Genomic DNA, 24,809 nt, shown 5'->3' on the forward strand with positions numbered 1-24,809 from the left:
CGAATAAAGGAATGTGTAACCCTAACAGTCCTGATAAAAATGGAATGTATGGTTACTTAATGGCAGGAAGCACAGGTGAGAATCCCCCAAGACAAACAAAGTCAGCGTTGCTGGGAAAAGTGGTTGGTGAGGGTGAGCACCTTTGAGACTGTAGAACATTCCACCACGAAAGAGCAAAGCCTGTCTTGCTCCTCAATAAGACGAGACTTGGTCAGACAAGATTCCTCAGTGGCAAGGGATGGTTTGATACCTCTGGCAAGAGAACAAATTTTTTATGGCATTAGGACACAGAGGGAAGTTTGCAGGTACCAATGCAGAACTTTCAAGTTACTTTTCAGAAAGTTAGGAATTCTTGAAGGGGAAAGATACCATTCGAGGACATTGTTTTGGTTAATGTAATAAGCAACAAGGAATCTGAGAGGGGTAGGAGGAGAGAAAGCAGGAGGAAGAGGAGAAAACTCATTCCCTTAGGATTTGCCCTTTGTGATTATCCTTTTTTTTTGTTCAAGTCAAATAAGAAAAGACAATTTTGACACAGTTAGCTTTGATTCTGAATATATCTTGCTTCAGAATAGTGGGAAATTGCCTTTGCTCATGAAGGAAAAATGTCCTGGGAAACACTAAGGCATCTTTTCCTCAATTTTATTTAGGTTCTTAGTTGAAGGAATTTTAGCCATTTCAGTAATGTGGAAAACAAATCCACCCAAATATAGATTTACAACTTATCTTTTATGTTGATTTTAAAAATATATATGTGTATTGATTTCAGAGAGGAAGAGAGAGGGAGAGAGAGAAACATCAGTGATGAGAGAGAATCATTGATCGGCCACCTCCTGCACGGGGCCTACTGGGGTTCGAGCCCGCAAGCCGGGCATGTGCCCTTGACTGGAATCGACCCTTCAGTCTGCAGGCCAATGCTCTATCCACTGAGCCAAACCAGCTAGGGCTATGTTGATTTATTTTAAATACATAAAAAATATTGGTAAAAAACATATATATTTCATTTTTTTTTTGTTGATTAACTTTTATATTGTTATCTTTTGAGATGGGCTTTTTGAACAGAAAATAAATTGTCTAGAGACTAATAATGCTATCAATTCAGTCTCAGTTCTAATTTAATTCAAAGGAAGTGTTTTCAGTGTTTTAGTTTTTTGCTTCTTTTGGTTTAGTAAGGAGCATGGACAACGCAGGAGATAAAATTGCGTAATTCAGCAGGACTTGTTTATGAAGGGCCTTTTATGCTCTGCTGAAGCATGTAGACTTCATCCGAGGGCAGTTGGGAACAATGTAGGATTTAATGAAAAAAGTGACATGAAGAATGTTCATGAAGGTTTGCTGTTGCTGTGATTTAGACACTGAAATGGAGGAAAGGACAGAATTAGGGAGAAGACCAGTGTAGCGAACTTTTTCAGTAATTCAAGTCAAAGTTAATGGTGATCTGAAGGAGGTGGTAGATAACAGATGGATTGAAGAGCTGAGACAGAGGCAGCAATGATACAACCTGCATGGATGCTGAGAAGGAGATGAAGAGGCAAAGATGTTTCTCATATTTCTTGTTTTGACTACAGCGCAGAAAGGGATGTCGTCCACTGAAGTAGAAAACACGGGAGGAAGAGGAACAGGCATTTTGTGGAGTAAGATGATGGGTTTGGTTTTGGATTTACCATTCTTAGGAAATGTCTAAGTCAGCTTGGCGGCTATAACAAAACACCAATTATTGGATGGCTTAACTAATAAGCATATATTTCTCATTGTTCTGGAGGCAGGGACATCCAAGACCAAAGTGCTGGCAGATTGGGTGAGGGCTTTCTTTCTGCTGTACCTTCACATGGAGGTGAGAGAGGTGCTGCGGGCTCTTCTTATCGAGGCACTAATCTCATCCTGGGGCTCCACCATCATGACCTCATCTAAACCTAATTACTTCCCAAGGGCTACAACTCCAAATCACACTAGGGATTTGGGCTTTAGTATATGTATTTTGGGGGGGACACATTCAGTCCATAACAGGGAGCCCATGGAATACCTATGTGAATATGTACACTGGGCAACTGGATCCCTGAGATGGGATCTCTGGGTTGAATCCAGTTTGAAGTATAGATTTGGGGTGTGTGTATATAATGGCAGTACATGCAGCCAGGGGAGTGTGTAGCATCTCCCACAGAGAGTATTAGAATGAAAAGAAAACAGGTCTGTGGTCAGAAATCTGAGAAACAGTGACATTTAAGAAATGGACAGGAGAAAAAGACCCATAGAAAGAGAGCAAGGAGTAGTTAGAGTGGTTCTCAACCTCCTGGCCCTTTAAATACAGTTCCTCATGTTGTGACCCAACCATAAAATTATGTTCGTTGCTACTTCATAACTGTAATGTTGCCACTGTTATGAATTGTAATGTAAATATATGCCGGATGGTCTTAGGGGACCCCTGTGAAAGGGTCATTTGACCGCCAAAAGGGTCTCGACCCACAGGTTGAGAACTGCTGATCTAGAAAGTGCCCTTTAGAATTGAATTTTGAGTCTTATAAGAAGAAAGCATTTCAAGTGAAATGTTTTGCGTAAATTGACTCATGTAGGAGAGGAACGATGGGACAGGCATAAGGTTGGATATTTCAGCTTAATTTTCCTGAAGAAAAGAGTGCAAGTTACATTCTAGTTGGCAATAAGAGAAAGAGACAGATGATGAAGTAAAGTAAGAGCACCCATGGTGCAAATTTGATAGCAAGCTGATTTAAAAAATTTAGATTGTATTTTCAAAATCAATTTTTGCTTATCTCCTAATAACCACTGACTCATTTATGTTTAATCTTGTGGTCTGTACTTTTCCATGCAACACCAGTGTAGATGGAAAAATATTTGAGTTCTATCTGTGATAAGCAATCTAGCCACTGCCTTGTGGTTCAGTTAAATTTTATCCATATAGTAAAAATTAACAAATTCTTAGAGAGGTGGAAGAATGATTACATGTCCTATAAAAATATTGATGATTTAAAATGGCATTCATATTATGTCTCAAAAGTGCCTCTTTCTTCTGCAGTCTTTCCTGTGTAGAAAGAACTCTGAGGGATCGGTTATGGAGCTGAGATTTTACCAGATATGACTCTGTGCTTTCTTCCCCAAGGAACTTCCTAAAGTCTTGGGAGAGGAAATAATGTTTTTTGGGTGTCCATTAAGTGTTTTATTTACCTGAACTCATTTAAGTCATATAACAACCAATAAGTGATAAATCTATGATATAAACCTCAATTTACTAACTCGAGTCAAGCCTCTGTCCACCATATATGAGTGCTAATTAGGTTCCATCTTATGTGCTGTGACTTCCTAGAGGAGTAGGATGGGAATGATGCTGAGGATACCTATAGGCTCAGCAGAAAGCATAGCTCTGATGGTTTAGGAAGAGAGGAAGGGGCGGGGCAGGTCCTTTGGGCGCCATACAATGGCTGTCCATCCCTAAGCTGTGTCATGTTACTACTGATGGGAAGCTTATAGATAACTTTACAGGAGACTATCAAACTTCTCTAGTAAAATGTGTATCTCGGATAAGTCCAGTGCTGATTCAGGAAGATATCTTTTGATTCTCCTTTATTTCATCTATGCTCTCTTTATTCATTGTATGTAATCTCAATAACCTAACTGCAAGACTAAGGCACTGATTCATATATGTGGTATGTATGTGTTTCAGGCCGAAAAAGCTGAAGGATTTGTCAACCTGCCTGACTTCACTGTGGAGAAAGCATCTGAATGCAGAAAAAAGCAGTAAGTTGTCTATTATTTCCCACAAAACTCTGAGCCAGGATAATACTATCCCTTCATAAAGTTCCTTGGATGATGTGGTGATTTGGAAGTTAATGAAAGTAACACTCAATGTCTGAGAACTTTGAGCTTCATGGGTTGGCACCCCAACAATAATAGAAGCTTTTAACCTCTTATTTTCAGGAATTGCATTTTGTGGAGCAGATGGGTTTTAAAACCGCATGGAGCTTTGGCATGGCATGTTGTTGACAACTGTGTCTGTGACAGAATTAAAACCAAGCTCCCTTCCAGAACTGGCAGGGAGGTCAGATGTCAAAGTTTTGTCCTTGTGAAGAGAATGACTAGTTAAATAGAATTCTCCAGAGCTGTCTATATTATAGCAAGACTACTTTTCCTTAGTTTATAATAGAATTATCAGTAGCAATCTTGAAATTCTCTTGAGATGTCTTAGACTTGGGGATGACACCTTGATGTAATCAAGTCCAAAGATTTGAGAACAAACAGGAAAAAGAGTCACCAGCCGTGGTCCTAGTTTTTTTTTTTTTTTTTTTTTTTTTTTTTAAATATATTTTATTGATTTTTTACAGGGAGGAAGGGAGAGAGATAGAGAGTTAGAAACATCGATGAGAGAGAAACATCCATCAGCTGCCTCCTGCACACCCCCTACTGGGGATGTGCCCGCAACCAAGGTACATGCCCTTGACCAGAATCAAACCTGGGACCCTTCAGCCCTCAGGCTGACGCTCTATCCACCGAGCCAAACTGGGTAGGGCCGTGGTCCTAGTTTTATTGAGAAGGAAATAGCCCAGAGAGTTTGGACTTGTCTAGAACTCATGGAAGGGCTGGCTGTAGACCAGCTATCCAGCCTCCCAGTCAGGTGTTCTTGACAGCATCCAGCTGCATTTTGCATATGTGTCCTCTTCACCTTTTTCTTAATCTTTCTTCTACCTTTGACATCTTTTCCTGTTTTGTTAGAAAAAGGCATTTCCTGCCCTAACTGGTTTTGCTCAATGGATAGAGCGTTGGCCTGCGGACTCAAGGGTCCCAGGTTCCATTCCGGTCAAGGGCATGTACCTTGGTTGCGGGCACATCCCCAGTAGGGAGTGTGCAGGAGGCAGCTGATCGATGTTTCTCTCTCATCGATGTTTCTAACTCTCTATCCCTTTCCCTTCCTCTCTGTAAAAAAAATCAATAAAATATATTAAAAAGAAAAGAAAAGCGCATTTCCTTTGATCTATGTTACTAGTATCAGCAACTGATTCGCTTATTTCTAAGAAAATGAATAAACTGGTGCTGGCTTTAAGCCCTTGCCACGATGGTGTAGCTGCACATATCCAGTGATACACAAGTTTGTGATGATTCTTGTAGTTTTGACCAAACTATTTATAAATGTCCTTGCCCCGTACTGTAGGACTTCCGGTCTAAATGGTAAAGGGGAAACACTTTATTATTTGTTATCTTTAATGTTTTATACTTTTATTTGAAACTAAGTCTACCTCATATGTTTTATGTACTAGAGAGTGGCTGGGTAAGGTTTTTGATGGGTCACCAGAAGTTTTATACTGGATTATTTTCATGTAAACAAATGCTCACACATATTTGATTGAATTAGACTGTTCTTGAAGGAGCTGATCTAAGTATTTTGAAGTGACACCTCCATCACTCTATATTTTAATGTATTATCTCAATAGCAAAGAAGTTAGTAAATGAAAATAAAAGAATATGCTCATATGTTTTAAATAGAAACCACTGACACAGTCCTGTTCTTGATGTTCATACATGATGAATTAACCCTCTGTTTTCGAAATGAAATAGAGATTTGACAATAGGTATTTAATGTGACTAAATTACTTCCTGTAAAGTTACAAAGAAAGCAGGTGTACTTACTATATTTATATTTGACTGATTTATTTTCAAACCCATTGATGATTCCAAGCACTAATTTTGTATGTGTCTGTGCTTTCCCCCTTCAAGTGCTTTCAAGATCAGCCATCCACAGATCAAGACCTTTTATTTTGCAGCTGAGAATACGCAAGAAATGAATGTGTAAGTAGAGGGAATTGCTAAATCCAATCTCTATGGGAATAGTCTTACTTTGGACAGGTGTTTGAATTTTAATCAGATGTTCATATCCGTTATTGTTTTATTAACTTGTCATGCTTTAAGGATTAATTTCTTTAGCAGCTACAAAGTCTTCTTGCTTTCTTCTCTAGTATTTGGGAGCATTTTGGAGAACTGTACATATCAAAATGGCTATTTTTGGAAGAAGTAATGAGAATCTTCTGAGGGAACCACTAAGTTGAGAAAGGAAGAGACAAATAATTGTAAGAGAATGTTAAAATGAGAATCAGACTCACAGGGAGAAGGCTGGAAAGTATTATATAACTGATCTTGCAGCTTTCAGAATTCTGGTCTTTATAGTGTCTCATATGTGCTGTGTGATACCATGATGATTCATGCATTTATTAGCTCCCCATGTGCAATCACAAATATTTTGCAGAACATTCTTGTTCAGGGTATAGCTGACATAAGTTTTATGTCCCTAAATTCCTGATTCCCATTTGTTCTGTTTAAATAAGTGGACTGTATGCATCTAGTACTACCTGCTTGAGGCTTCAGAGAGCACTCTAAGCTTTATTTTCAGGATTCTTAGTGTCTTTCTCTCTCTCTTTTTTTTTTTTTTTTGGGGGGGGGGGGGTTGTTAATCCTCACCTGAGGATACTTTTTCCATTGATTTTTTTTTTAAAAGAGACTGGAAGGGAGGGAGGGAGGAGGAGAGAGAGACACACACATAGATCAGTTGATTGGTTGCCTCCTGCACCTGCCCCCGGACAGGATGGGAGATCAGACCTGCAATCCAGGTATTTGCCCTTGACCCTGTGCACTAGGCTGACACTGGCTAGGGCAAGAATTCTTAGTGTCTCTTATTACCTTACATAATTAATTAAAATATGTCTATGGAACACCTGCTATTGTCCCATTGTAGCAGATCCAAGGCACTAGAAATAAAGGATGCAGACATAATTTATTCATGGAGTTTATGGCTTAATCTATTTTATTTATTTACATATAATGATTTTTCTGTTCTATCTGCCGTATATAACTTCTTTTTGCCTTCTTGCTCTAGAAACTTAAAGAAAAACTGCTTTTCACCAAGCATACACGAACAAGCACACACAAACCTTATAGAATATCCCGTGAGCAGCCCAGCCTAGCTAGAAGCCTTCTCATTGGTTCCCTACACTCATCTCCCCACCACAACCCTTCATGTGAGGGCAGAAGAGCTTCTTATTGAGAAACCCAGTGTTAGAAATAACAAGGCAAGGAATTGACAATTGAGTCTTTCAAACAAGTCTTTTGTTTACTTAGAGAAAGAGAGAAGTGGTTTCTTCCCTCTTTCTGATTTTAGCTTTTCCTTCCTGGCTTTCTCAAGTGTCTGAAAAAAATAAGAGCAGACACACAAAAGGAGAAGATTTTTAAAACTTCACTGTCAAAGCTCTTTTTTATTTACATGAGCAACTCTAAATCCTATTGACTAGCAAGCCCTAGGGGTGGAAGGGGTGTGTGGAAAGCTTAATGTCTTGCCTAGCAGTATTTGGAGCCCCAGTTAGCCTGGAGCTGAGCCATCCATTAACCCCAAGTGGCCCCCCTCCCCCACCTCCCCTCATAGCCTCCTGCTGTCCCTGGCTTCTCTCAAACAGCGTCTTGTATCTCCAGCTTCCTTCCTGTCTACATCCTTCCTACCCATCCTGTGGCTGGATCTTTCAAAGTGGTTCTGTTCTCTCTGACGAGGGAAGGGTGAGACCGAGTTTACCAGAGAAACAGTTAGTGCTCAGTGTTTTGTTATCTGTCAATTTCTCTTCCGGCATCGCAAAATACATTTGTGAACCAGTACAAAGTAATTAAACCTGTTACAGTTCAGGCAGATTTGCTCTATAAATCACACATCTGTTTTATTTTGCTTCTTGCTCACCTTCTTTTCCAGTTTATGTTTATGTTTCTAGTCCACTTATCTTCAGTTTTCATGTTTTCCATTTGCAGAGATCTGACAGCAAGCAGAGTTGCATGCGTATTAACTACTAGTACAGTGGGGCCTTGACTTACGAGTTTAATTTGTTCTGTGACAGAGCTCATAACTCAAATTACTCATATGTTAAATCAAAAAGTGAACGAGTGAGACACGTGATGCTGGGCTGATGTTGTGGAGTTCACTGTGACGTTCTCTGTGCCAACTAGCGGTGGGGTATCTGAAGCTGGCTCGTAACCCGAATTTTAGCTCACAACTCAAAGCAAAAAATTGGCCGAGAGACGGCTCGTATCTTGAAAAACTCGTTAGTTGGGACACTTGTAAGTCAAGGCCCCACTGTATAACTAAGACATATACACTCTGCCTGGTTGGCTAAGTCAAAACCTTTCGTAGTTACCAAAGCCAAGATCTTATTGACAGTCTATGTTGTGAAGATCTATTAATTTTACTTGAAATCATGTTAACACTTATCTTTCCAGCCTACAAGCAAGGTGTAAATTGAAATTTGAATGTAAGGTGTTCTGATCCCATAGTTTGGAATGACCTTTAGAGTTTAAAACTGTCCATGCGGCCACTCATAGACAAACGGCCCATTTTGTCTGTGCCCAAATGTATCATAATTTCTTTGATTTATGATACACTAGAGGCCCAGTGCATGAATTCGTGCATGGGTGGAGTCCCTCAGCCTGGCCGGAGATTGTGGTCGATCTGAACCATCTCGCCCAGTCCCAATTGGGGTTGATCAGGGCTGGCCAGCTGAGGGGAGGTGCCGGAAGCCGGTCCATTCTTGCTGCTTGACACAGTCGCTGCAGGATAGAAACATCTGCACAGCATATGTTTCAAGGGACCTGGCGTATATAGCATACTGTTCTTAATATGTTTGCTCCCCTTAGTGCTGTGTGTTTTAACCAAGGTCACCTTTCCGAGAAAGGTTGTTTCCCCAGGTAGGAATTTTTCCCTGAAGTCAGGGAGGGGATGCCTCTCCTAGAAAGGTTGTTTCCCCAGGTAGGGATTTTTCCCTGAAGTCAGGGAGGGGATGAAACTCCTTAACTAAGTACCAGGCGGGTAGTTAATCACTACAAACAATCATGCTTAAGCTACATAATCTTTACTCCCTGGAATGGAGATAAGAAACGCCCTAACCTTTGTAATAGAAATTGACAGGATTAAAATCAACTGGTATAAATACGGATGTAACAAGACAATAAACAGCAGAACCTCTCTGGAGATCCAGACCAGAACTTGGCTGGAGATCCTGGCTAGAGATCCTGGCTAGGCTGCTGATCAACTGAACTCCGTCTCCGTGTCATTCCTTCTTCGCCGACTCCATCCACACCTTTGGGGACCCCTGGACCTGCTGGGGTTGGACTCCGGCAGGGAGGGACTGTGGGGAGGTTAGCTGGCTGCAGGAGGTTGGCTGTGGGAGCGCACTGACCACCAGGGGGCAGCCCCTGCATTGAGCGCCTGCCCCCTGGTGGTCAGTGGGCATCATAGAGACTGATTGACTGGTTGTTCGGTGGATGGGTCATAATGGCCACGTAGGCTTTTATATATATAGATTGTTAAGTTTTATTATTCTGAAGATGGCTTTTCTAATAGCCATCAATGCAGAATCTCTTGGGGCCTCCAGGCTAACGTCTCCCACAAGGTTGTTCATGTGGTGTTGAAGGGTTTGTTCTGCATTAGCCCCTGAGGAGTTTCTTTTCCTACTGAGGTGGCCTGTTGGAGCCAGTACATCACGTGGCTGCGTGTTTCTCAGGGGGGTGCCGAGATGCTGGGGAAGGAGGGCGTGAGGGCATCTGTAGAGATGGGTTCTGCTTTAGAAACCCTCCTCTTTGGGAAATGGCACTTTGGGTGGTGACATTTCTCTCTGGGACGATGAAGGGAAAGGCAGTTAAGGTTAATAGCTATGCCGTGTGCTCTGAAGGGACCCTCGATGTATCAGGACAGGGTAAGTGGTGAAGGGGAATGAAAGAGCTGGTTTCTGAACAGAGGCCGGTGGTAGCTGCCTTTCTCCCACGGTGCTTGCGGGAAGCATGTGCTTTGTTTTCACATCAATTTCTTAGCACTTGTGTTTCTCCAACACACACATTCACGGCAAGTCAACATACAACACACTCCCGGGAACATCTGTCATCTTCTGTGTAAATACCAGTCTTATTGTGCATCCATCTATTTAGCCACAAATAGAAAATTTTCTACTGCCTCGATGTTTAACTAAAATGTTCTTAGCAAAGGAGGTGCTCTAAGCCAGTGGGTGCTGGAAAGAAAACACTCAAACAAGATTCTGATCAATTGCCAGTTTTTCACAGCAAGTAACTAACCATGGAAATTACTAGTAAAAGGACATGGCTTTGGGGTAATGGCTGGGAGGAATCCTTTTTTATTATCAATACCCTTCCATTCTGCTGTTTCTGTATTTTCGTGTCTGCTTGTTTCAGGCATTCTCAATTTAAAACCATTTTTGTCTTGATATGTCAAAATGGGTTGTCTATTTCACTTTTATATACTTTTTGGGGGGGATTAGCTTATATAATTATGAAATTATGTATAAACTAAGAATGAGTTTATTTTTGGTATTTTTAAAGTGAATCATTAAATTCATTGTGCTTTGCCCAATCAATGTTTAAAAATGTGCTTTTAAATATTTCTTTTAGTTAGGTGACACATAAAATATATTCTTGTAAAAATCATATAATACAGCCCTAGCTGGTTTGGCTCAGTGGATAGAGTGTCAGCCTGTGGACTGAAGGGTCCCAGGTTCAATTCTGGTCAAGGGCACATGCCTGGGTTACGGGCTCGATTCCCAGTTGGGGGCATGCAGGGAGCAGCCGATCAATGATTCACTCTCATCATTGATGTTTCTATTTTTCTTTCCCTCTCCTTTCCTCTCTGAAATCAATAAAAAATATAGATAAAAGAATCATATAGTACAGAAGTATGCAATGTGAAAACCTCCCCATATCCCCAACTTCTCTCCCTGGGATTAACCACTTTTAACAGTATGCTGTATAGCCTTCCTGAGGCTGTCTTTGCATATCAGTTTGTGGATGTATACAGATACATAGTTTTAAAAGTACATGGAATCAGCCTAAACATGTTTTCACTTTCTTTTTTTCACTTCACAGTATGGTAGGATTTTCCAGGTCATTACAAGGCTTCCCACCTGTCCTTTTATTAGCTCCACCATAACACGGTACCGATAGAATGCCATACTTGATCCATTTTCCTATTGATAGACAATTATATTGTATTATGTTTTATTTTCTTGTTTTTGTCATTTGTGTAATGAAGTTGTGTTTTGTAGGCTAGATATTTATAGTTAGACTCATTGGGCAAAAAGGATGGATATTTAAAGTTTAAATACTATCATTGAATTGCCTGCATTGAATTGGCCACATCGATTTTCATATTCAACTCAAAAAAGATTACAATGTTTTCTCCTAAATTCTAGAAATCAGAAATATTTAAAATGTTGCCCATCTAGTGATGAAAAATATTTTCCTGTGTTTGAATGTGCATTACCCAAAAAACAGTTGAAGCTGAGAATGTTCTCCATATGTTTATTAGCCATTTGCATTGTTTTGGTAGGATTTCCTGCTTCCTTGTTTTGTTGTTATTCTGCTGGGTCTTGATGAACATTTTTCCAGTGCCAATGGCACGAACTGGGCCCAGGTACTATTCCAGTTTTAAGTGGCCGTTAAGAGCCACTCATGGTGCTGAAGGGGTTTTCAGAGATGAGGCTGGGACTCACCTTTTCCTCGCAGGCAGTCCTATTTTATTTATTTTTAGCAATCCAGTTCATTTTATATTTTCTGTTAAAAAATGCAGCAAGGCCATGGCAGATGGAGGGCTGGGTAAAGATTCCTAACTGATTGACAGGTGGGAATGTGCAATACTTCTGTCCTTGGTGTGTGGCCTGTAAATTGTTCATGAGGCGTTACAGGTCTCAGGGAAGTGAAAGGGATACTAGTAAGTGAATCCTGAAGTGCATAGCATCGTTATTTTGTTGGTATTGGTAGACGTGGGCCACTATTAAAGGCTCTGGTTTCTCAAAAGTAATACACAATATGGAACATTTTTAAAAATACAGAAAACTGGAAAGATGTGGAAAATTAATTGCTTAATGATCACCGCCCCCAAATAGTATTTTCCCTTTAAATAGGTTATATAGTTAGGAGCATATGAAATAGACCTTTTATATCTTTTAAAAATTTGGTGTTATAAAATATGTTCCTAGCAAAACCCTTGAGAAAGAACTGCAGTCACCTGAAGTCATAAGCCAAGTTTGAGTTCCTTAAGGGTCATCTAGTTCTATTTTTGTTATTGATGTTTAGTTGGAATTCATGGCCAACAAAATGGTAAATCAATAGAAGAGATGACATGGACAGTTTTTGTTTTACATAACATTATTCAAGGAATTAAAATTTTCCCCAGTTTAGGAATACCTATCTAGCTCTAGCTAGATCTTTTACTGATTAAAATAAAAATTCTGGCTTAAAAATGTGTGATCTTTTCTTTATTTTTGTGTGAAATGAACAGACATTTTAAGAATTACAGTGCTAAAACTTCAATGGTAAAGTTACTAAACTTAATAATAAAGATTTTCATGGTTGCTAACAATTTCAAATGTATAATTGCAAAAAATATGTTTGTTCATCTATTTAGAACATGTAATATTACCCACAGTAGTCAACTGGATAATGGGCCACCTCATTTCTTTTCTTTTCTTGCAAAGAATGCCCTGAGTAGCCTGGCTGGCATGGCTCAGTGGTTGAGCATTGACCTATGAACCAGGAGGTTATGGTTCGATTCCTGGTCAGAGCACATGCCCAGGTTGAGGGCTCAGTCCCCAGTGTGGGGTGTGCAGGAGGCAGCCAATCAATGATTCTCTCTTCTCACTGATGTTTCTATCTCTCTATCCCTCTCCCTTCTTCTCTAAAATCAATAAAAAATATATATTTTATAAAGTGCCCTAAGTAATGAAAATATTGTGAAACCAGAAGTCTTAGGTTTCAATACCACAAATTTGTGCTGGAAATCTTTAGACTGACCGTAGGATTCTGACAAGTTTATTATAAAGTTTGGCCCAAAATCTTCTTTCATGGTCTAGGGAAAGGTGAATCTCTTTGGTCAAATGTTTATTTTCTATTTAAATTGTAGGTGGTTAAACAAGCTTGGATTATCTGTAACCCATCATGAATCCACTACAAAAGACGAAGGTATGTTCTATTTTAAAATTATGAAAATTTAGCAAGAAAATTAGAATAGGTTGAAAAAACCATGTCAAGTTCTATACATTGCCTTGTCCTAATGAAACATTCGTTGGCATTTAAAATTATCTGAAAGCATGCAGAGACAATCGCACAGACTCGCCAGCATGGAATCGAGCTTCCTCTGCTGGCTGGGCATACTGTTCACACTTCACCCACTCGTTAGCAACTGGAGGCTTCAGTGACATCTCACACAATTGCCAATGCAAATGTTTCATTGCCTCACTTACTGGATTCTTACTCATAGGCATCATCTCATCATGATCTAGACAGGTAACTTTCATCCCACTGTTTCCTTTCTGATATTTTAATATTTCCACCAGATGTGTGCTGAGAGTAATTACCCTAAGTTTGTATTAGGACCCTGAAGGTCAGATTGGGACACAGGCCGAATCTCAGTCTTTCAGCCCAGTCTGTAGCTTTCAGGGTTCACAGCTACAGGCTTCTGATTCTCCTTAATGATGCAAGTGCTCCTTCATATGGAAAAGAAGAGGCGTTAGGTGCCAGGGTCGCAGAGCTGATGCTATTCTGAAATGCTCAAACCACATAAAACTTGGCAATTGGAACTAGAGAATTATATCTTTGGATAACAAAATCAAACAATCTTAATTTAGACATAGAACGGTGGCAACTAGGCTTAAAACAATAGAGAGATGCATTACAATACTGTGAAATCAATGTGCTAACTATTTCCCTGGTCCTATTTCCCAAAAAATAAATGGTTCTAGTTGTAAAGTCAGAGGGAAGGTGGGGAGGGTAGGTGGGTCGGAAGAGAAAAAATAAAGAACTTGTATCCATGTATGCATAACCCATGGACATAGACAATAGGGTGGTAAAGGCCTGGGGTGGGGTTGGGGGAGGTGGTTAGAAGAGGTCAGTGAGGGGAAAGGGGGGCAGATGTTATACTTTCAACAATAAAGATTTAAAAAAATAAAGTACATTGATATGTTGAAAAAAATAACTACATAAAAGCCTCTCCTTATCCTGGTATGTAAGGCCTTCCATGATATGGCCTCAAGGAACCTTCCAGTTTATTTTTCCACCATCTCTTTTAGGGGCTTCATATAGTTGCACTGTTGGCCTGCTACTAGCATCACTCTTGGCACCACTGATGGTTTGCTTATTCTTTCAATTTCAGCTCATTATGGTTCCTGGGATCAGAATTAATCACTATTGATTTTATGCTCTCTTAATATATGAGGAATTATTTTATTTTGCCTGAGCTACCTATGGGGAGTCCTCTTCCTGTGGGTTGGACGCTCCTTGAGGGCAGAAACCCTGATGTGGCCACTGGTTTTCCCTTCTCCTGTAACCCCCTTGCACCCAATAGCTCACTAGATGAGTACTTTCTGAATTGGGTTGGAATTGCACTAGCCAGATGGACAGACCTCTGCTCGTGCATTATGGCGTAAGTGATAGCCTGTGCCATGACCATGGAAACATTAAGCATTTTCATTTCTGTTATAGAATGCTACAGTGAGAGTGAACAGGATGATCCAGAAATAGCTGTGGAGACAGCACCGCCTCCTATCTCTTCGGAGACTTTGTCCCCCTTGGTATGTACCCACGAAATTAGTCTGCTGTTCATTGATCAAGTGCATGGATGTCGTTCCCTCCAATTGGGTAGAAATGACCTTGACTGATAAATTTTTAGAAAGGCTAAATTAAGATACTTGCCAAAGAACAAGAACAATTCTCAGGGTGCTGATTTTGAGCCTTCTCCATAGCAACCCCCTCGTATGACAAACTTGGAGTACTTGTGCGTGACCCACAGATGTATCATTCTCAGAGGATTCGCGGTAATAAAGACGGCTTCTCGGTGACAGGCCAGTGCTTGCATAGACTCATTTTGTAACTTTTATTTAGACCTTACTTACTCTCAGAGAGAAATTAAAGGGCCATGCCTAGGCGCATGTGCTACAATGTGAAATTCATGTACAGGTGATAAAGATACCAGCATTAAGAGAAAACTAGAGCCAGAAAGATGGCTGGAAGCCAGGAGTGGGTTTAGTGCGTTAAATCTTCACAAGGAATGATTCTGTATATTCACTAGAGAACAGTCCAGGTTTGAGTCTAAGCTTTGAAAGTATCCAATGTAAGTTCGGGTTATTAATGGATTTTTGTTTTGCCAAGTCCTGGATTTAAGGTGTTAAATATCAATTAGATAACAACCTCTCCTGTTTTACCCTCTGCCAGTGCAGGTTTATGGTCACTTTTCTAATTTATTTGGCTAGCAGCCAAACCATAAATAAATATTTACTGAATGAATGTTTTTAAAAAAATATCTATTAAATAGGATTAGCCAAAATTAAATGAGATATAAATAAAATTAAATTTTGAATATGGTAAATTTTGGACTAGTTTTTGAACTAGTCTTGCAGCCTACCCTTTCTTCATACATTCATAGCTTTTTGTTAATGTGGTCTTCCTCTTTTGGAATCAGTCTCTGAATTGTGAAAAATCTTTTATTTTATCTATATCAAACTTAATGATATCTCCAGATCTCAGAGGGTCTCCCAGCTCTTAACAATGTTCTTATTTGATTACCCTTTATTGCTCCTAAAGAAGTCGAGGGGGCCTTTAATAGATGTTCCTTGTTGATTTAATAGAGAAGCATATGTTTCCGTTGAATTTCTCTCTCTCTTTTTACTCCCTTTCTCTTTCTCCTATTTTAACCTGTAACATAAAAGGATTGGTTGGTTCTCCCTCCTTGTCTTCCTGAAATTCCTTCTCTCTCCTACGGTCCCCCATATATGACTCTTGTATGATTTATTTTAGTTCTAAAATACTGTGATTTCCATTTTTTAATGGCAAATTAGTATCATAGATTACTAGAAGCATTGTCAGGTACCCAGGACTTTACTCGGTGAAAGTAAATGCAACCAATTATTGTCTTAGATGAAGGGTCATGACTCAGCCTCATTGTGCCATGACCGTCTCACATGCCATTACAGGGAATGCTGTTTTAAAACAAATAATTGAAGGGGTGCTTATGAGACCAGTAAGTTACGTCATTGAAGTGGAAGGATTCTTTAGAATTTGGGGGTCATCACTCATATGTTATTTCTTCAAGTTCTGTGTTGAGCATTTTCTGGAAGGCCACTAGGACTAACATTTTTTCTGAAGAAATATGTTAGAAATAGATAAATATTGAAGAGCTAGATTTTGTTTTTCTTAGAAATAGAATATGTTCCTCATTCTTGCATATTTCCCAGGCAGATTTTGTTTCTTCTTGTTTCTGAAAAACAGACATGTAAGACACTTGGTTAACATAACATTTAAGCTTTTTATTTAAACAGATGAAATTTTAAAAATCATAGTAACTTTTTCCAGGGTGTGACTCAAGTTGTTGTTTTGGCTCAACCTCATGCAGTCTAGCTTTGACTGAGCTATACAAGCCTAGGTGAAAACAGTACCCCCCCGCCCCCCCACTCAGTTCTTGTTTTTTTAAAAAAATTGGGTAATAAACTTTCATTTTGGAATGATGAACTCAGAAATATAAAATCATATTATCCTGGAAAACTTTCTCAAAAAATTTTAAAATCTTGACCTAAAAATTTAGTCTAATATCCAGTCATTCTAATGGCTGTGGAGGAAAGATGAGCGGTAGGACTTCAGCACCACACGGACGTGGACCTCTGCTTCTAGCGGCTGAATCACAGGGGACACGACAGGGTCTTCAATGAGTGAACAAGAGGTGTTTGTTTATGTTCCTTTTCCTTGAGAAGGCCTCACAGGGTGGGCAGGGGACGAGACATTCATTTATTCACAGAGAAGTTAGAAATGCGAGCTTTTTGACAGGCCTAGTAAAAAAGCTCAAAATAGATAGGAGTCTGTAGGTTTTATGGAAGATCATTTGTAGAAATCACTATTCATGATTCCCTGAAATCACAAAAGAGCAAAAAAAGAACCAACTTCGTCCACCTTTAAGACCCAATATTATAAATTACAAAGTGATTTAAGAGCTATCACAACCATTAAAAACCTATCCTGCATACCAGGTGGGGCAACAGTTGTTTGTATGGAAAATAATACAATAACTAATACATAATAATACAAGAATAAACTGTGTTTTGCATACTGAAAACTGTAAACCTACTTTTGCTCCACCCTGCATTTTCCCGCTAAACTTAATCTTTAAAAATCATTGCCTGAAAACTTGATCTGTGATTACATGCTTATTAATTCATTTAACAAATATTTGCTGAGAGCTACTGTTCTGAATACTTGGGACACATCTGTGAATAAAAAAGACACTGACTCACTTCTTTGTGGACCTAAACTTCTAGTCGAAGGAAACTGATGCTTATTATCTGCTCTGTCAGTAGAAGTAGAGCAGGGTGAGTGAGGGGGGTCAGGAGTGCTGGAGGTCGGGTTGTCACAATGAATAGGAAGCCAGGACTGGCCTGGGTGAGAACTGAGATCTGAACAAAACTCTTGAAAGGTGGTGAGAGTCAGCCTGGTGGATTTTTGGGGAAGGAGTGTCCAAGCATAGAGGACAGTTAAAGCCAAGATCTCGTTGGTGCATTGAGGATAATGCAAGGAAGCCAGTGTGGTGGGAGCAGCGTGACAAAGGTGAGAGCAGCAGGAAATGAGGATGGACGGGTGGTGGCCACACCATGTACAGCCTGTGCTGTTTGGCGTTATTTAGGGAGCCTTGGGAAAGTTTGAGCAGAGGAGGGAAGTGATCAAGTTCCATGTTGAAAGGACCATTCAGGTTGTTGTGTGGGAGCGACCGTGGGAGGTGGGGCTAAGTATAAAAGCAAAGAAATCTAGTGAGAGACACAGTGGTGATTCAGAGCAAGGCATAGATGAGACATGGAATGGTCAGATTTTGAATGTAGTTAGGTAGACCACCCAATAGGTGATCCACCTGGATCTGACACAGGAGAAAAGGAGAATATAAATGTTGATAATTCTAGCTGCAGGAAGCTCATGCAGATCACTTTTAACATGGCAGTCACATATTTGGCTGCTTTTCACAAGTACAATTCCTTTACTAGTATATCCAAATGATGAAAAAAAATCAACGAAGAAAAGGTAAGTAAAAACAAACACTGCACATGGTGGCCATTGGGCAGTGGCAGAGGAGGAAGTCTCTTAAGCACAGGAAGTGATAAAATCAATTTTAGAAATTAAAATGTAATCCTAGTAGGATAAATCTTGCACAGCTGTTTACTAAAGTTTACTTGATCTGTTGATATGTGGACTATATAAAATAATTCAAATGCTTGCAAGTGAGATAGTTGTAAAAGAATTATCAGTGATTACATAGTTAAGAAAAAGAAAATTGCATGCTTTCTCTTTAAGATGCAAAAAAGTATCATAAGCTCTATAGTTTGAACATTTAACTGATTTTCAGATTCTTCTAAAATTGGCTCTTACATTTTTGTTTCTTGCTTTAACAGTTCGGCTCCTCAGCCTGCTCTTCTGGCAGTCATTCACAAGATGTGCTGGCTATCCCTCACCCTGTCTCGTGTCTTGCATTCCCACTGCCATTCCCCTGTTTGGGACCGCATTAGCTGTTGCCTGGGTTATGGAAATAGCAGGCTATTTTTCTTTCTTGGTCTCTAATCTCTCCTCTTAAAAATCCACATCCAAATGAGTCTTTCTAAAGTGCAGTCCGATAATATGGACTCACCTAGTGAGGCCTTTCAGTAAACCCTCACTGTTTATCAAATTAATTCTGGGCTCATTGGATTGATATTTAAGGTATCAGGCTTCCTTTAAACCAGCAGTACTGTCTTGATGCTGATTCCTCCATTGTCATCACCTCAATGAACTGCCAGTTATTTTCCCAAAAACTTTCCAGACTTTTCTGCTCTCGCAGCCTGGAATTACAAAGTTTCTTCACTTGCAGGAACCTCGCACCCCCACCCTAATTCCACCTTCTAAATATCTTTCAAGACAGGTTCAACTGTGACTACCTTCATTAAAGCTTCCTTAGTCCTTTAAGTCAGGATTTTCCTTCCTTCCTTCTGAATCTCTTATACTCCTATAGTGCATTGTTTTATGACACCTTTTCGTCTGCCTTGTTATTATAGATTTTGTATATCTGATGTTTTTCTCTAATTATTAAGTTCTGAATATCATAGTCAGTGTCCAGTATCTTTTTCTTTACCCATAACACTTATGACTGCTCCTAACACATACTCAAAACCTAATACATATTTATTAATAGACTGATAAATGGGTCAGGGGGTGACTACTGTGACTTCATCCCCACTCTCCACAGATTTGTTGCTCTACAAGCATTTCCCTGTGAGAATTGGAAAGTTACTACTTCACGCTTTTCTAGTGCTTTCAGATGGCTTTGCGAAGGATGGTTTTACTTGACTCACAAAAACCCTGTATTCATTTTACAAGCAAGGAAGCCACGGTCAGAGGAGTAAATATGACTGTCCTAAGTAGCATTTGCATGTTTAAACTTACATTTTATTAAGAATATTCTTTTATATTATTTCATTTGCTCCTCTCGGTAAATCTGCGTTAATCGGTCAGGAAGCTTAGGAATGTTTTTGCGTATGGACCACGTACCAGGTACTGTTGCCTATAAGGGAGGCCGAATCGAGATAGTGTCTCTTCCGTTGAGCATCTTGAGTTCTGAGTTGAGGAAGAGGCGCAATAAATTTGTGATTCAAACAAAATAATCTCAAGTGTCGATAAATGCTCTGAAGAAGAACAAATAGGGCAATGTGCTAGGGAGTGGCCGGGGCTGGGAATAGAGGATATTGCTTTGTATGTGCTGTCAGGGAACAGCCTGCTGAGGAAGTGGTATTTGAATTGGGACCAAAATCCTGGGAAGGAGGCAGCCAATGAACAATCCACAGAAAGCCTTTCTGGCACAAGAAAGGCCAGAGATTTTCTCAAAGAGCAGGAAGAACACCAATGTGGCTTGAAAGGAGAGGGGAGGGGAGGTGGCAGCAGATGGTGCCTGAGGGGCTGGTAGGGGTTCCTGTAGGCCTTCTCAGCCATAATGGAGACTTATGGCTATTTTTCTACTGCTATGGGCAGTTATTAGAAGATTTTCAGCAGGGGAATATTGCGATTGTTCTATGTTTTAGAAATATTCTAGTTATTGTTTAGACTAGAGGGTGGACCGGGCAAGGCGAGAGGTGAGTGATGGTGGAGATAGGAAGTCAATAGAGCAGGACTTGGAGGTAAAGTGGCTTTTCGAAGGTCATGGACACTAAGGGTGGGATTGAGGAGGGAGCCTTTTGCCACTTCATTGCCCAAGATCATGCAGGTCAGTGACAGAGTAGGGAGTACACTATACCAAGGTCTTTGGGTTTTTATGGTAATGTTACTAGCATATGATAGAAATACTGTTTAGGGCCAATGAGCAATTGACTGGTTTGTTTTTATTGATATAGCTAATGGAAGGGGAAAAAGGCTGTGTACAGTCTTCTTTTTTCTCATTTGGTTTTATTATGTTTAGTCTTAAGTTATTCCTGTATCTTCCATTTTTTATATGATTTGAATAATATTGCTTAAAATTTATATGTTAACTCATTTCTTTCTAGTTACAAGATTTTGGTGGCCATTTAAAACTATTTTCCCCCATGTCAAGCTTGCGTTTTAAAACAATTCAAAGGAAAATATTTTGGAACTAATCAGCATTTGAACTATACTTTGATGAATAAAAGTATCTTATAGAGAAAATGGGGAAAAGTAATATTGAAATTTTAATTTAATCATATATATATATATAGTCTCTTTATTAACATTAAAATATTTAAAATGTCTTTAGATCTCTCATTAAAAAAATAAAATATTTAGCCCTAGCCAGTTTGGCTCAGTGGATAGAGTGTTGGCCTGAGGACTGAAGGGTCCTGGGTTCAATGCCGGTGGAGGGCACCTACCTTGGTTGCAGGCTCCTCCCCCACTCGGGCCCTGGTCAGAGCGCTTGCAGGGGGCAACTAATCGGTGTGTTTCTCTTACATCGATATCTCTCTCTGTCTTTCTCTCTTCCACTCCCTCTAAAAATCAATGGAAAAATAACCTTGAGTAAGGATTTAAAAAACAACAAAAAACACAACAAAACCCAAAATATCTAAATCCCAAATGTTCTCAAATTTGTGAAACCACATCCAATTATTAATATCTAATAAATAAGATACTAATTTTGTTTGAGACTGTGAGAATGAGCATTTGTACTGCAGTCAATACCTGTCACCCTTGACCCAAGGATTAGGATTAATCACCCATAGCAGCTCTACAGAGAATTTCAGGGTCTCTTCAATAGCAGGTTGGACATCCCAGGGCTGTTTTTCTTCCTACAGTTGGCTCTCCAGTCTGCTCTTTGTTGGCATTAGTTTGTGACCAATGTGTCAGGCACAGATGCAACAAATGGAGATGCAAAAATCATTAAAACAGCCTGTTCTCAAGTAACTCACCAACAAAGATGAACAAGTCAATCAGCAATTACAGTATCAGTTGACCAATAAAATGATATTCCACCTGGTGTGACAGAAGTAAGCCCCAAGCACCAGGCAGAGGGACCTATTTTGCCCTGACGTCCCTAGAGAAAGCTTCTGGGAGGAGCTTGCACCTGAACTGATACTAGAAGGATGGGCCCCTGTTAGCCACATAAGGGTGTGACTGTCGGTCACTCCTTTCTACCTTCATTTGATTTGCAGTGGGGAACTTATGAGCATATTACACAGATGGTTCACAGAAGGCACGGAGCGAACAGGTTTTGGTTTGACATGTAGCTACAGCTATCAGTAGCTGCAGAATGGTAGAAATAACGAGCCATGATTTGACACCACACTGTCTATATAGCACATTCCCGTGTGGAATCCTCTGTAATGTTGCTGTAGGTTCAATTTGATTTGTACTTTGTCAATCTCTCTTCTAATGAAAACTCCCTCTGACTTGATACACGGAATCTTTCCCCCTCCTCCCCCTCCTCCTCCTCCTCCTCCTCCTCCTCCTCCTCCTCCTCCCCCTCCTCCTCCTCCTCCTCCTCCTCCTCCTCCTCCTCCTCCTCCTCCTCCTCTTCTTCCTCCTTTTCCATCTTCTCCTCCTTCTTCTTTGGTTTATTCTTTTCCCATTTTAACATCACATTTATAAATGCTACATGGTGGTACAGAAAATGGAAAGCATTTGCCCTGTGTTTGAGTAGCACCACAAACAGGAATACTGTCCACAGGCATTTCTGATGCTCACTTATCATGTTTTTCCTTAGTCCTTTAAGCAGACTTTTGAGGTTCATAGAGACTCGTGGAATGTGCTGCAGCAGGTGTGTGCAGTTTTTGGCTCACATATCCATTTCGCTATAATCTAATTAGAGAAGTATCAGCAGGAGCAACAGAAACTGCTGGAGCTTCGTCTCTGCAGAAAAGGAGGCTGAACACATGGAAGCCAAGCTTTACCCAAATAGCTCACAATAGGGGAGTGTGTCAGGATTGGGCCAGAGTAGGTATTTTTGTAATATTTATTTTATAGGTCCTGCTAATGAGTAAACTATTCCAGGCTTTTATTTGGATAGTTTGGCAAGTGGGCATTATTTTCTGCAGATAGTTGGGTTTTTATTTAGTGAATTACAGGTCTTTCTTTGATCTCTTAGAATTTAAATGGTCGGAGTGATTGAAAGCAACTGGTTCCCAAGTTCACTGATGTATTCCTGAATGGAAAGTTTTCATGTCTTCACAAATATATTATTAAGAAGATGCATGCAATGAGTCAGTATCTTAACTAGATAATTTAATGTCATGCTACTAAAAAGTGGATTTATTGATTATTTGATGATCCATGTCTAATATGCAGCCAACCAGGCACATATTGGCCAAATAACAGGCTTTTCCCATCAGAACTCAGAACTTGGAACTTGCAAAATTCTTGGGACAGTTTTGGTTTGGAACAAAGTCAACCATTCTGAGTTAGTTGCAATGATTCTGAGGTCTCTGAGTAAATACCTAGTTTACTTTTTGGCTTCTTCCCTCTAACAATTTCTTCCCTTACACTTCCTTGGAGTTTTGAATGTTTAAAATTGATGGGAATTTTCCATAGGATGATATAATGAAACTAAACCATAAAATGCCTCTTCTGTCTTACCTGCCAATGGAGATATAGGGTGATCCATAGACCACTGGTGTTTGGATTTATGGATTTTACCAGTCAATAAAATAAACAATGGAAGGACAACATATAGTTATGAAATCTTTATTTTGATGATTATAAATAAGAAAAACGCTAATATCCACCATCACGATTTTCTAAATTTACAGGGCACCCCCCCCAAAATGTTTACATACTTTATAGCTGATAGCTTAGTTGATGTTTCTTCCTTTTCAGATCGAACCCATTGGAATTAATCATTATTCAAAGCTTGTATACATTTCTGGGGACACCCTGTATTTTAACATCAAAATGTAACAAGGATAGGATCTCAGAATAAGTGAAGTGTTTACCAAGAGAGGACAGTTGGTGATGCTGCATTGATATTTTTTTTCCATGGACTGGTGAAAATGTCACCAGGGATTGCCATTCAGCCTTGGACTGTATATTAGGAACTGCTTGCTGGAGACCTACATCATCAACCCACTTCACAGAGTCTGTGGGGCAGTGTTTGGTTTCTCTGTAATGAACTAGGAACCTGCAAATGTATCCTTGTCTTCTTTGGCAAAAGTCTGTTATTGAAGTTTTTACAGTATTGAAGAGCGAATGAGGTAACATTATTTCACCTAACTGTGTAGCTATGAGCTGATACTGGTCATGTGCTAAGGAATATGTAAAAGATACTTGAGGATTGGTCAATATATGTGCTTTGCCCACATTACTGGTCATCACTCAGTTAATATTATTTTGCTGCATCTCTGGCTCCAGTTTTTGCTTTCATTTCTTAATCACATTTCTCAAGATTTTTTGCTCATTTTAGTGATAGATTGCAATCTCCTTTTTGCTCAAAGAGTCCTTCAGTATTCCAAAGAATTCCCCAAAGAGGCCTGTTAAGTTTCTGGAGAACATTGAAGAATAAGGTAAATCATGATATGGAAATTTTTTCAGATCCTTGAACAGTGAATTTCAAATGATATAAACCAGTTTTTAGAAAACGGCACCATAATGCCTGCTATACGGATATAAATATCACACACATTATTTTGACTATTGGCCACTTTTTGAAACAAACAATGGATTACCTACCTTCATTGAATATTAATAGTAGAAAATGCGTATATAATCATGACTTACTATTTTTTTCAATTTTGTGTGTGCACAATAGGCAGCAGAGCAGGCATCTTCATCTTCATCCAAACTGAGTGAAACACCGGGTTCTTTCTCTTCCCTGGAAAATACCGTAAAGGCAGCCAGCACTTTGCCCACCTCCTGCTCGAAAGAAAGACAGTCCTTGACCGACATTAACAGTTCCTCTGCTGCTGAAGATGTGGGACAATCTATAGCAATTGCTGTGGAGATTCACCCACCTGGACCCTCAGAGACAGACAGTCACAAGGCCCTGGAGAAAAGCTTGGCCACGTCAGAAAGCGGAGCTTTGAACTCTTTATCTAGTGGTGACACGTCTTCATTGAGTAGCAACCTAGACCATCTTACTGTCCCAGACAAGCCTACGGGATCAAAGATGATAGACAGAGGTAAACTAATAAATTGTTTCTTTTTCCTTAGGGAATGAGTATTTGGGTGTGGATGCAGAACTCTAACGTTAATTTGTTAAAAGAGTGTTTAAAGTCATGAATGATGATGATTCAGTCATTAAGCTGCCTTGTGGGTTAAGCGAAGGGGCTATTTCTTTAGAGGAG

At 39.7% G+C, this 24,809-nt stretch overlaps 1 protein-coding gene across 1 annotated transcript in view; it reads left to right on the top strand.

The window, feature by feature from the left end:
• The window catches only part of IPCEF1 (interaction protein for cytohesin exchange factors 1), a 144,221-nt gene that overhangs the window by 91,672 nt on the left and 27,740 nt on the right, over positions 1-24,809 (top strand). Inside the window, exons 6-10 of the mRNA XM_036316679.1 lie at positions 3,677-3,750; positions 5,722-5,793; positions 12,938-12,996; positions 14,515-14,603; positions 24,275-24,644. Of these exons, the coding sequence (XP_036172572.1) occupies positions 3,677-3,750; positions 5,722-5,793; positions 12,938-12,996; positions 14,515-14,603; positions 24,275-24,644 (664 nt within the window). The remainder of the gene's footprint in view (positions 1-3,676; positions 3,751-5,721; positions 5,794-12,937; positions 12,997-14,514; positions 14,604-24,274; positions 24,645-24,809) is intronic.

Source organism: Myotis myotis, unplaced genomic scaffold (genome assembly GCF_014108235.1).
Source record: "Myotis myotis isolate mMyoMyo1 unplaced genomic scaffold, mMyoMyo1.p scaffold_m19_p_7, whole genome shotgun sequence".
Lineage (NCBI taxonomy): Eukaryota > Metazoa > Chordata > Mammalia > Chiroptera > Vespertilionidae > Myotis > Myotis myotis.